The 14,202-nt window shown below is 32.6% G+C and overlaps 1 protein-coding gene across 2 annotated transcripts in view; it reads right to left on the bottom strand.

The window, feature by feature from the left end:
• Window positions 1–2,718: 2,718 nt before the first annotated feature.
• nAChRbeta2 (nicotinic acetylcholine receptor beta2) overlaps window positions 2,719–14,202 on the bottom strand; it is a 331,852-nt gene continuing 320,368 nt past the window's right edge. For both annotated transcript variants that reach the window (XM_069838040.1, XM_069838032.1), the window contains one exon: window positions 2,719–9,433. In XM_069838040.1, the coding sequence (XP_069694141.1) occupies window positions 9,221–9,433 (213 nt within the window). In that variant the 3' untranslated portion in view covers window positions 2,719–9,220. The remainder of the gene's footprint in view (window positions 9,434–14,202) is intronic.

Here is a 14,202-nt window from a genome sequence, read left to right as displayed (position 1 = left end):
GTAATTCAATTAAAAAAATACTCACGATCAATGAATAATAATATTTACCTTCCAATAAAATAAGTAATAAATATGAACTAAATTTTTACGCCACAAAATAAAAAAATATATATAATTAAGTACTTATAAATACTTAATTTTAAATATTATATTTTTAAACATTATTATGTCTTTTAATCAATATATAGACATGAAATAATATCAGAAACTTCAAATGCTTCGAGCAATTTCAGCTAACGCTATAACATACATACATATACATTTTTGCATAACATATACATTATTATAGCTAATAAAGTGCAGAAAATCTATAGTACAGTTTATGTAACGTTTTATTATTTGGTTTACAGTTTTATTTTTCATGTTAATATACTTGCATTTTAGTGAATTGCTCTGAAACGACAACTTACTAATATGTTATTCATTGTATATTTATTTTTTACTTTATTAATACAAATTTAAAAGTGACTTTATTTGTACTCTATTAATGTTAATTTATAATTATTGTTTTATTTTATATTGAAATATATTATTATTATTATTATTATTATTATTATTATTATTTTAATGATATATAATTATTTGATATACAACATAACTTATCATGAAGAAGCAATATAGTAAGTCCCAATATCATATTATTCTCATATTATTCTGTTATGATAAATTTAACGTTCATATAGAATTAATTCTTTAATCTTCACATCAAGCACAATCCTATTTTCAGCGTATACATCTTTGTCACTAACCATTAAAACGAAAAAGAACAAATCGCACAACAATTTATTTAAATTTTTAATAATAATAAACTTAATTCTATTATTATAAATAAATTGAACTAGCAACAATTTAATAAATTTTAAGATATTTAATTTTAACCACATAATAGTTTGCAAGCATGATAACTAACTGGATGTTACATTATAGATCGTTCATTACCTGTACATACATTATTATAATATAATTCAGTTGCAAACTAGTTACTGTAACTACTTATTATTCTTAGTAACAATATAATACTATTATCTTTATCATTCTTGTTAAATTCTGAGATTGAATCAACGTAACTTTCAAGTTAATCTGCAGTATTTAATACTTCCTGTGGCTTTGGTCGTAAACTTGTAAATCTTCTATGAATATAATCATAACACTTTGTGATTCTAAAGCTTGTTCTGAAGCTGAAGGAGCTTATGGAGAGAGTCAAATATACCATGCTAAGAATAGGAACATGTGGTCCCCAAACAATCCTCAGTAAGTACAAATTCGACATGTCAGGGCCTATGTACGGATGCAATCATACTTGCAACAAGTTGTTCAAGAATTGTTAGAAAACGTCACTTAGCGATGTGAATGCAACAGAATGAAGTGTCAGTACACATTTCTCTTGCTACATCAGACTTTATAAATCTCATCTCCAGGGCGCTGGATCGGTAGTGAAGATCCGGTTGAATGGCCAGCCCGCTCCCCTGATTTGATGTTTCTTGATTACTAGTTTTGGCTGTATACCAAAAGCCTCGTTTACGAGACACCGGTGTAAGACTTAAAAACACTTTTAGGTAGGGTAATTGCAGCATCTGATGTGGTTAGGAAGGTGCGTGAAATATTTTCAAATAGTTTGCCAGAGTTTCTTTCGACGATAAAATGGCTGCACTGAACATCGTGGTCACCAATTTGAACAACTTACTAATTGCTTTTGCAAAAATTATTATTAATTTATTAGTATTGTCCATTATGTAGTTCATGACATTCACAGGCTTATATTGACTCAAAATTCTTCCTAGATCATGAGTTTCTATTGAAAAATTGTTATATTCTGTCCCTTCTGTAAGCTCTTCTCATCTGAGGACAACCTTTGAATCACTCTGCATACAAAGCTATGTTACCCAAGTTACAGAAAATTAATATTATAGAAACAAATCTCATTGTTTCCTGACGTTGTGTTCTCTGATAGTGCATATGCATTGGAAGCATTATATTTATTACATCGTTTATTTATTTTTTGAACACAAATTTCTCATAAAATAAATTATTTAAGGGCGGGCTATGAACTAAAATTATGGCAAAACATACAGTAATCTTTCGACAATATAATTGTATTATAAGATTTATGATAGCCATACATAAATTTCATCACTGAATCTTGAAAGAATGCTCAATTGGATGACTATAATTTATTTAATTTAGATTATTCATTTGTTCTTTACAATTTGTTTAATTGTTGCAACAAATCGAAAATATACTTAAGCATAAAAATCACATAGGTACTTTTTCCTTTTAAACTAATGATGCCATTGATCCTAAATTTTTATCAGATCTTACATATTGGCTTGTGATAGTGAAACTCAAACTCACTTTTATTTTTGTAACTTTAAAATTATGTTAGTTTCATAATTTTATTCCATGCTATGAAAATTATTTTTACAAAACTCTAATGACTGCCTCCGTGGTCTGTTGGTCAGCATGCTGGCTTCCAGATCAGGAGGTCCCGGGTTCGATTCCCGGGCTGAGCTCTCGGTGAATTTTTCTTGAAGAAGAAGGATTCCCTGGGTTTCTAGAGTCTGGAAATTTGTATAATTGTGAGTGTGCCGGGTTAATATTAATTAACCAATCATCACAAACATAAAAAATACATCAGGACACACGTTTCAGCGTCACATTGTTGACAAGTAACTCCATCTGTTAGCACAACCAAAAGCACCTATAGAGTTACCAACAACGAAAAAAAAAAAAGCTCTAATGTTTTAAAATATTACAAAACCCATATATGTAAGATTGATAAAAATGTAGGACCAATGGCATCATTAGTTTACCAGGAAACTGTACCTGTGTGATATTATGTTTCAGCATATTTTCGATTTGTTGTAACAATTAAACAAATTATTTAGGATGAATAACATAAATTAAGTGAACTGCATGTCATTCCATTCAGCTTTCTTTCGAGATTGTCAAAAGTGCCAGTTCATGTTTTGCCACAATTTTTGTATGCGTTCATATTCCACTGCTCTTAAAATAATTTATATATAATCAATTGTTTAACTGCAACGATTTAATCGTGCTATAGAGTAAAAATACCAACTTTCAACATTTTCATTATTTTAATGATTTTTGTCCAGTATTGAACCAATTTGTACCACACCCGTTCAGTCGTCAAATGTAATGTATATTGTTTCACATGCGTTTGAATGGTTTACTTTAAAATTTACACATTTGTACCGTAAACTAGGGTTACTTTGACCACAGAGGAAACTTTGACCATTTTTTCAGAAAATCATATTTAGGTTTCTACATGCTGAACTTGTTATAGATGGAGGTAAATTATCATAAAATCATTCTCATACCAAATTTACCTCCATCTATAACAAATGCAGCATGTAGAAACCTAAATATGATTTTCTGAAAAAATGGTCAAAGTTTCCTCTGTGGTCAAAGTAACCCCAGTTTACGGTAATTCAATAAAATTAATGTTCGTGCATCAATTAGGTCCTTACTGACAAACTTAAAACTTGGTTTCGATAATTACATGTTTCAAACTTGTAATATAATTATCAGCTTTGGATTGACTTAGAATACCGGTAGTGAACTAGTTTATGATTACTTCAAACTTGCCATAAAATAAAAAGTTTTCATCGAAGGAGGCGAGATTTCCAAGATCACAAGAGTTTCTGTTGGCGGAAGCAGTAAAACAATTAATTTATAAATCTTCGATGCTTTCTATTTTATCACGTTCTTTAGCACTATATATAAACTTTATGAGAAACTCAAATCTCATAATATCGTTTACTAAAACTATTATTATTAGTGACTCCACAAACCACAAACTATAAAATGTTTATTCGACCAACCTAATAATATACGATTTCATCTGAAGTTGTATTTGGTCGAAGTGACTAATTTTGGCGTCTTTCCTACATTATAAACAAGATAATTTTAAACATTGTCTACTCAATCGTATCATAGATATCAAATTTACGTACAATTCAACACACGCTACAGTACAAAAGTTTCACATTTTCGTGATATTTTTATTTTACGAATACCAAAGATCTTATAATGAGCGTAGAGGGAAGACAATTGTTGAAAACATTAATTTGTGCATAATAACGAGTCGTTATATTTCAATACAACATCCCTAAGTATAAACTATACCGATTAAAAACTGACGTCAATTTAAGGTTATGACAACCGTTCCTTACAACAAAATTTACATAAATTTAAATACTCTATAAACAGAGAACTGTCAATTTTATAACTAGACAATGAAGATGAGTCGCCTCTTTATTCTCATCGAAATTCCTTCATAGCAAAGTCATTAACAAATTAAGACACAAGTCATTACGACTGCGATTTCTAAGTCATCACACCTATTAAATGTTGTGTTGCGCAGATGCGACTTGAATAGGAATCACAACCTTCAAACAGTATATTATTGCCATAATTGGACAATATTTGGTGAGTGTACCAAAATAGCTTACTCTTACAACCAGAAATAAAGAAATTATTAGACAAGAGAAGACATTAGTATACATAAAATGTACAAATTGAATTAACACAAAATTAAAGAAACCGAGCGAGTTGCCCTAGACAGTAACGTCTGAGACTCGCATTCGGAAGGTCCAGAGTTCAAATCCCGTGGCCGACGAAACTGACTGGGGTTTTTCATGATTTCCCTCAGTCACAAAAGGCAAATACCGGATTGGAATCGAACAAAAATGAGATTAGAAGATTCTTCAGTACAACGTAATTATGAACAGGCTTCGAGACTTCGGACCCGATAGAGCAGTTCAGTGGGAAATCCGCATAACGGCGTACTGAGTACAGTGGTAAAGCGTACAGTGGGTGCGGGTACTGTAGAATGAATGACAACAAATACGCAAAGGAAAACGCTCTGGATTTGAAGGTCCTGACGAATAATTTGGTTTTCATACAAATGTGTCTGAAACTATTACACGGTTAGAAAGGTCAGAGCAATAGATGCCGGAAGCCCTCAAATTAATATAGAAAATGATGCAGAGAATTAATGAGACATCAAGTACACCGGTTACTGAACGTGTAAAACAGAAGTGGAAATCAATTTTATGTAGAAATGACGGGTATGGAACATTGTGTAACATAAACAGCAAATTAGTAGACATAGAGTCACCCGAGAATAAAGGACTGTCTCTTAGAGACTGCTAGGTTTTTTCGTTTTACTCTTATCACGTCATGCGACGTAGAGCGCAGCTTTCTACAGTACAAACTGTGTTTGGCAGGTAACCGAAAAAGATTTACGTTTGAGACACTGAGAATGTGTCTTGTAGTACATTGCAATTCGGTACTGTAACTACACTTCCTAAAGACGACCAATAGGATAAATGAAAAAAAAAAAATTAAAATTGCTACATGCTTATATCCACCATTAACACTGTGTATAATTACACACAAATGCTTATAAACGACAGAATAATAAATGCTTTTCACTTTCTTTTGACATTATCATTGTATAATATATATTTACTTTCAGAATGTACATGTGTGTGTTTCCCCATACTACCGTACTCTACTCTAAATACCAACGTTGTTACCTCAACACATCTCTACCTACCTGCAGCGAGTCAACAACCTATAGTGCATGCACAGTAAACTTATTGTATCGGGCCCAAAGTCTCGAAGTCTGATTATGAATTATGTGAAACGGAAGAAAAGTTGAAGAGAAATAGCTGTACACATACGGTACAGACTTGGACTACATTCTGCATAAAGGAACCAACCCACAAACAAATTAAATGTCTCAATAATTAAATAATTCCAAGGATCCATACTTTAATCAAAACTATTGCGCACAATACGCTTCTGGCTAAAGCAGTAAGTATGTAGTTATATTTACTTGTGAATTTATCACCCACGTTTAACTTTAAAGTGTATTCTTCTCACTTTAGGTATAATGTGGGTTGGTTCCTTTCTGCAAAATGTAGTTCAATTGTGAAAACCATTTTTTCGTCACAAGTAATGCTGGGTTTGCAGCGAAAGACTTGCCCTTGGGCAGAACACTATGAATGAAAGTAATGCTGAAAACGCCACTGCCGGTGAAATCTCGAAATTGACTTTTTCCTGTACCACAATTCTTTCTCTTTCCCGGTAGATCTCTCGACGGTACCCGGTGCAGACATGGCTGCCCGGAGATTGAAACTTTAGCACACGTCTTGGGATTCTGTGAACAGGGATTGCTCTTGAGGAACTCTAGACATCATCTTGTAAGATCCAAAATTGCTACCGCATTAAGAAATAAGGGCTGGACAGTAGAAGAAGAAATCTCCTGACTAGCTGAAAATGGGTCAACGAGACGAGTAGATATTTTAGCGTACAATGCTGACACTAAACAGGGCATCATTTTGGACCCCACGATACGTTTTGGAGTAGAATGTCGTCAGTCAGCCGAGGTCCACCTTGAGAAGAAGTCGATCTATGAGCCTACAGTCAACTATTTCAAGCTGAAATATGCCTTAATTCACGTTGAGGTATTCGGCTTGCTCATAGGTGCTCGAGGGAATAGGCCTATACCAGATTTTTTCGAAGAATTTCGATGGCAGTTTGCTCTGCCAACATCTCTGAGGGATGACATTGTGATAATTATGTTAAAAAAATCCTACCAAATCCTGATTAATCACATGCTGCCACATTAACAGCAATTGTAATTTTTCACGCCCTTTTCTTTGTTTCCCTTCTTTAAAATTTAATATCTATGTTTACATATGTACAATAATTTTTTTGAGGATATACTGAGTCCGTAACGGCTACCCTCAATGGGGGGGGCAGTTTAATATTATATTATATTATATTATATTATATTATATTATATTATATTATATTATATTATATTATATTATATTATATTATATTCACAAAATAAATGAGGTAGCTAAATGTGCAAGGTTAGCATTATACGTGTATTTTCCCAAAACACTTCGTGGTGTAGGCTGCACAGATAGCTTTATTGGTCCTCTCTAATAGTGTTTGTCTTTTTGGTTGTAATAGCAAGCCATTATAGGTTATGCGGTGATATTCCCGGCAAATTTTTCTGTCATTTTCTTTGCATTTCCTACAGTATAACGTTATGATTCATTGCATTTGTTTCACTTCATGCCTAATATTTATATACATGTTATTTTATATAATTACGTACAGCTTTTCGCATTAAGTGAGAGTTTAATTTAAAGCCCATTCACAATGAAAATTGAACATAATGTAAGCATTAACTCAAGAATGCAAACGTTACCATAAAATCAAAAAATCATACCATCATTCACGTTGGGAACATAAACATAACTGCAAAGATACTTGGTAACCATGGAAACATTAACCATAGAAACATAACAACGACGTCATTTTGGAATATGTAGGCTATGATAAGAACTTTCTTGTGTTAAATTTTAACGTACCTTGTTAACATGTTTCGACCTATTTCCGTCATCTTCGGAACTAGTCGTTGTTGGTCTTGGCACCTCTTGTTTCCTGTGTGGGTGCGTTCGTAGTGTAGAGTCAAAGAGTGTATATGTTTTGAAATTGAGTTGTGTGTTGAGAATATCGTTGGGGTGTGTTTTCGTGTGTCTGTATATTTCATATTGTTTTAGTGCGTTGATTTTCTGGCTTTTTGGTTGGATGTGCAGTATTTCCATGTCTGTGTTGATGTCTCTGTAGGTGTGGTTGGCATTTGTGATGTGTTCTGCATATGTGGAGGTGTTTTGTAATTTTGTTATGGCTGTGATGTGTTCTTTGTAACGTGTTTGAAATGATCTGCCTATCTGTCCTATGTAGAAATTGTTGCAGGTGTTACATTTGAGTTCGTATACGCCTGTGTGGTTGTATTTGTTCGTTTGTGTTGTTTGTGTGTTGAGATGTTTTTGTAGAGTGTTATTTGTTCTGTATGAGATGTTGTAGTTTAATTTCTTGAATGAGGTTGCGATTTTATGTGTGTTTTTGTTTTCGTATGTTAGTGTGATGTATTTTTTGTGTTCTTGTGTTTGTGTTGTATTCTTCTGTTTTTTGTGGTTTTGTTTTGTCTTACGTATTATGTTGTCTATTATGTTGGGGTTGTATCCGTTTTCTTGTGTTATGTATTTGATTGTGTTTAGCTCTTCGTTGTAATCTTGTTGGTTCATTGGTATGTTGAGTAGTCTGTGTACCATTGTTCGGAATGCAGCCTGTTTGTGTTGTGTTGGATGTGTTGTGTATGTGTGTTGTTGTTATTGTGGGTTTTCTACATACTTTGAATGTGTGTTCGTTGTCTACTTTTGTTATTGTGATGTCTAGAAAATTTATGGATATGTTGTTTTCAATTTCTAATGTGTAGTGTAGCTTTGGGTGTATTTTGTTTATGTGTTGATGTAGGTTTTGGATCTGTCTTTTGTTCCCTTTGTATAGTATTAGTATGTCATCTACGTATCTGTGCCAATATGATGTTGTCTGCGTGTTTTTTTGTTGTCTTTGTTTAGATGACCGAAAATAGGTCGAAACATGTTAACAAGGTACGTTAAAATTTAACACAAGAAAGTTCTTATCATACATATTCCGAAATGATACAGTGTTAAAAGTTGTGTAATCAAGATGTATGGACGTCATTTTGTTACATTTTGTTCTACACTTCAGCGTTCTACGATTGTGTATTGTTTTCACATCACATAAGTTATAATTATAAGCATAAGCAATAACGTGAAAGTTTGGAGTTTGCAAACTTTTATGTTACCGTCTAACGGTAATGTTAATGCCAGTGTTTATACTCGTATGAATCATTGTGAATGATCCCATTTGGTAACTTCTGTGTTTAAGTTACGTTTATGTTTTATTTTTATTGTGAATGGGCCTTTAATTTTCTTGCCATTAATTATTCAGCGTCATTTCTAACTTCATTTTGAAGTTCTGCGTCAGTTGTTTTAAAAGTTAATTGATGTCTACAAAATTAAAAAAAATTACCTTATGCTTTTTTATGTTCGTAACTCGTATTTCAGCCAGAGAATTAGGCATTTTACCTTTCTCTAAAAACATAACTTATACTTATTTTCAACATTAATTTGTTTATTTCTATGTGCAGATTACGAAATCCAGTGACAATTTCTGATTATCACACATGTAACCTAGCGATTCCCATCATAACAATTATTAGATATCCAAAATTACTCCTTAATGTGAAAAAAACGAGAAGCTGATGAGGTTTAAAGTTTTGTAAGTGGTGTCCCTTATGAGGGACTTATTCGCTCTGGTTGAGAATATCCGGAGGAACCTGGAAGTTGTTCTTGCGCAGCGGTATATCAGATAGCTCTTGGTCGATGGGCTTGCGTTTGTCGTAGAGTGACGGCGCCTGGAAAATGATTCCGCAGGTTCCACCTATGCAGGCAAGAGTAAAGACCCACAGGAAGAAGCGGTCGAGTACCATGGACACGTACTTCCAGTCTTCCACGATCTGTAACACAGTAATACAGAAGGATTTACTTCTTCCAGCTTCCCTCATTATTAAGGGCTTCCAAAGGACAAGCAATGATACCTATTAATACAATGTTTAATTCTGAATATGATAATGTTTAAATGCTGTACAACAACCAAAAGATAGGAATATTACATGTTATTAAAATTCACACGGATCCCTTAAGAATTGTCGTCACTCTAGTCGTGATGAATTTTTATCAACAGTAATCTCACTAGCCATTTTGATTTATCTAGAGTGGAATTTAATTGACTATTACATGATTAGAAGAAAGTATACAAATAGATTAAAAGAAATAAAGTACTCTAATACAATAACATAATTTACTTACTAAAATGTTTTGAAGATGTATTATTGTACGATCTCATCATTACAACTATTCCGCTAGATGGCAGCAGTGTGTTATGATGAGCTGTTCTCTTGTTACCAGTTGTGCCAACTATACAATCTTCATTGAACTCTATGGACGATCACTAGTCAACAAAGCTTTGCTGATTCAGTTTAATTTTTATTAAAACAGTTGCATTCCACTTCAATTATCAATATATATTAAAAAATCTCTGATACGTAACTATCCATAATCTCATACAGCAGAAGATATAACATAACCTAAATAATAATTATAAACAAGATACATAATAGAAAAGTTGTAATTAAGGATGATGAAATAAACATGAATCATTTTAAAAGGTACAATTATTGAAAGTGCAATGTTGGCAAGCAAATACACAAATGCTAGGAAGGTGATAAAAACAAATGCTAGGGAGGTGATAAAAATAAATGCTAGGTAGGTAATAAAAATTGTAGGATAAGCAGCCATGATTGGTTGAAACACCTCGTTGCGTACCGTTTTATTGGTCAAAAGTAATATGATGTAGTGAAAGTGTAATAGTCTAAATTAATTCGACGACAAAACTGTACAAGATGCTGGTATGGTGCTTTTAGCTTCAATAATCAGTTCCATTGTTTTGATGATGGAAAGATTCTATTTTTGTTTCTAGTAAGAAATGGTTGATGGGTATAGATGGTTTCCTCTACGTGGAACTCACTGGGCTGGCCTACATGAGTTTCATTTCTAAATTTTTTGTTAACTGAATTATTTAAATCTGAAATATTTTATTCATTATCCTCTTTAGATGTATTTTAGTAAATTTGTCTATTTTCAGTCATGTGGCACATATATATTATCCTTAACACATTTTTACGCAAATGAATAGACCACCTGGCTTTTACATCTGAGATCTGAAACTTGGGGTACTTGAAAGTAAGAACAGTCTTGCATTGTCACAATATTAAAGCTTTTCTCCACAAACGGGAATAATCATCTCCGTCAGAAAGAAGAGCAAACTGCCGTATTCCATTTCGTTCGTATAAGAGCAAATACATACGATGAAGGAAGCGACTGCAGAAATGATTGTGGAGGTGCCAATACATGACTATTCGTAAATTTTATAACTGAATCGGTTATTTGAGAAACCACACATGTCCTTAGCTCTAAGTTTTGATGTAACTGCAAAACAATCTCTGCAGCTTTTTAATATTGGATTACGTTATTGTCTCTTTAGGGTGAATTTTTCATATGAATTACAAAACTTGTAGATATTTTAAAGAAACGTTTAATTATGTTTTAGAGCGCCAGAGTGTCCTGAAGTTCGTGGACACGTATAGTTTCTAAAAATACATAAAATATTTGCAATAAAATTATAATAATTTGTATTTATTTTATATGCAAGCTAATGAGAACAAGAGCTTTAAAATACAAATTTAGTACATCATGGATTTTGTCCTTCATATTACAAAATGAAAAGAAATATTCTAAAACGTTTGAAAGTGAAAACACTGTTGTCTTATTGGAACTCCTCAGGTGCGTCATTGCTAGTTCAGGAAAATGTATCTTCATAAAATCTTTTGATTTCATCCTCTTCCGGGAAATACTGTCCTGATATAGCTTTAAATCAGACGGACACGTCTGCTTTCTCCTACAGACGTGCCATCCGCTCGGCAGGAGACCAGATGGATAGGGAGCTTGAATTTAGCTGAGCTGTACGTCTGCGCAGAGTACGTCAGCTGAATGAATCCTACTGAATATGTTGCCACGTCTCTCACGCCAGGATATTAACGTGCAAATACATATTGGCGCACTGCTTGCATAGAAATTGTCACTGAATACGACGTAGCCACGTCTTGCTGGAACCAGTATGACTTATGTGTACGAGGGAATCTAGCAAGCTCCCGTAAGAAGAATATGTTTACCATGTTGACATACCTGAGAGATGTTACTGTGGGATCTGTGGGACAGAATTATTTCTTCCGCAGAGCCGCATTATTATTATTATTATTATTATTATTATTATTATTATTATTATTATTATTATTATTATTATTATTATTATTTTCATGAAAACTTTAAAACATCTGTTGCTCCTTGAGATCAATACCATCGATCCATGTTCCTGGCGTAGTGTTGTTAAACAGATGACGATCAAACATCGTTTCTGCAAATGGCGTAGTATTGTTAAAGAAATGACGATCACAAATTGTTGGTAACATCAAAAACAAAAATTTTCTCAGCAAATTAAAAAAGTCCGTTTATTTGAGAGACTTTGTATTAAAATGTAATCCATGGTGTCCAGAAATAAGAGACAATCTAAATTATGGGAAAGAAACTCATGAGTTTCTTGGTTTATTTATAGTCAATTATGTGTATAGGTTTATGCCAAATATTTCGTTGATACTAACACCATAATGAAGGTGAATTGCGTTAGGCGTAAGGTGACCATACGTTCCGATTAATCGGGATTGTCCCGTTTTTGAGCCTTGAAAAACCTGTCTCAACTTTTTTTTTCAATAAATAGGCTTTTGTCCCGATTTTTGGCGTAAGTTTGTAGTTATAAACTTTTTACAAGTGTGCCAATAAATTTTACCTCTAATACTTCCACTATCGACATGGAAGATATTTATCTATGCTATAGATTGTATCTATTAATAATGGCAATCTTTAAGTTGGTACTACCTGTTTCGTTTATCGATAGAACGATATTCGAGATTTTTTCCGTTTTTTGTTCAGTGCCAAGTTCAGCTAGGGTTTTAATCAATTTAATGCGTGTTTATAGTGAACATTAGAACTGTGTTTTACTGCTTACAACAATGCCAAAGAGGCAATGCAAATTTACGGAAGAGCTTGAAAAAAAAATTCCTTGTTTTAGAGCTACGTCAAATACCTATTCAGCTGAATATAACGGTAATTATTTTATTCATATTTGCTTGCAAAACCTGAGTTGCTGAATGCAATAACAACTTCTGCTAAGTGTCAATGGAGTAAAGAAAGTCAATAAAACGCTTCAGAAGGCTAATTTCTAACTTGAGATAAATATTAATAAATATGAAAGTGCATTTAATTTCTTCTTATTGCTATAACACTATTTTTAACAAATATAATTCGAAATTATTTGTTCCTTCTTTTAGTGTTATTTATGTTTCTTTTTTATTTTGCTATGTGTATCCATCTTATGATTAAATTTCATCATCATCATCATCATCATCATCATCCTTGCATGTATTGGGCCTAGTGGCCGTTACGGTCTCTTGCCAACGCTTGAACGGTCTGCCCAAGGATCTCTTGCCCACAGGATGGTAATTTAAAATTTGGCGTGGAATTCTAGAACGAGGCATTCTGATGACATGTGATCTCCAGTTTCGTCTGTATTTCTGTAGGTATTCCGTAATCGGCTCAATCTGCAGTTCTTTCATAATGTCAAAATTTTTAATGTTATCCATTCTCGTGTGTCCCGCTGTACGACGCATAAATCTCATTTCTGCCGCCGTTAATCTTTGTGAATCAATATTACGAATCGTCCAAGCTTCACTACCAAAACAGAGTATAGGTCTGGCCAATGTTTTATAAATTCTGGTGCGCGTGTGTTTTTGTACTAAGGTTGGTTTGAATATCTGATTAATTATCCCCATTGCTCTGTTGAATTTAATAATTTTCTCATTCAAATCCTTTTCTTCTTCATATGAAATTTGGTAACCGAGATAACTAAAATTATTGACTTGTTCGATGATCTTATTATTGATGCAAATTTTGCTACGGACTGGTTCCTTTCCTAAAAAAGCCATCACTTTAGATTTGTCAGTTGAAATTTCCATATTGAAACTTTCTGCCATTTGATTAAAGTTGTAAACCAAACGTTGTAAATTATCTTCTGAAGTTGCCATAAATACAATATCATCAGCAAATTACTTGTCAATAAGTTTATTACGTACAATATATTTAACTTTATTTCAATCGGTAATTATGTATGGAATTATAGGATGGGGTAGCTCATTTAAATCCAATTTTAATCCACTTTATTTATTACAAAAGAAAATAATTAAAATGTGTCTTCATAAACCTATTGATTTTCCATCTCAAAATTTGTTTCTAGACTTTAATGTACTTAACGTAAGACAAATTTATTATTTTGTATTAATAAAATTCATACATAAAAATCTAAATAATTTTAAATTGTATTCTCATAGTTATGAAACAAAAGGTATGAATTCTTTAAGATTGTTTGAACCAAAATGCAACACTATTACAGTATTTAATCATAGTAGTAATTTAGGCCCAAGAATATATAACAAATTTATATTTAAATATCCTAATCTTGTCAATTCTAATAGTTCTAGTATTAAATTTAAAAAGTTATGTATGGATTTTATAAAAATTGAAAAATTGTAAATTTAAATTTATATACTATAATTGC

Source organism: Periplaneta americana, chromosome 1 (genome assembly GCF_040183065.1).
Source record: "Periplaneta americana isolate PAMFEO1 chromosome 1, P.americana_PAMFEO1_priV1, whole genome shotgun sequence".
NCBI classification, from domain to species: Eukaryota; Metazoa; Arthropoda; class Insecta; order Blattodea; family Blattidae; genus Periplaneta; species Periplaneta americana.
This window is presented reverse-complemented; position numbering and strand designations above follow the sequence as displayed.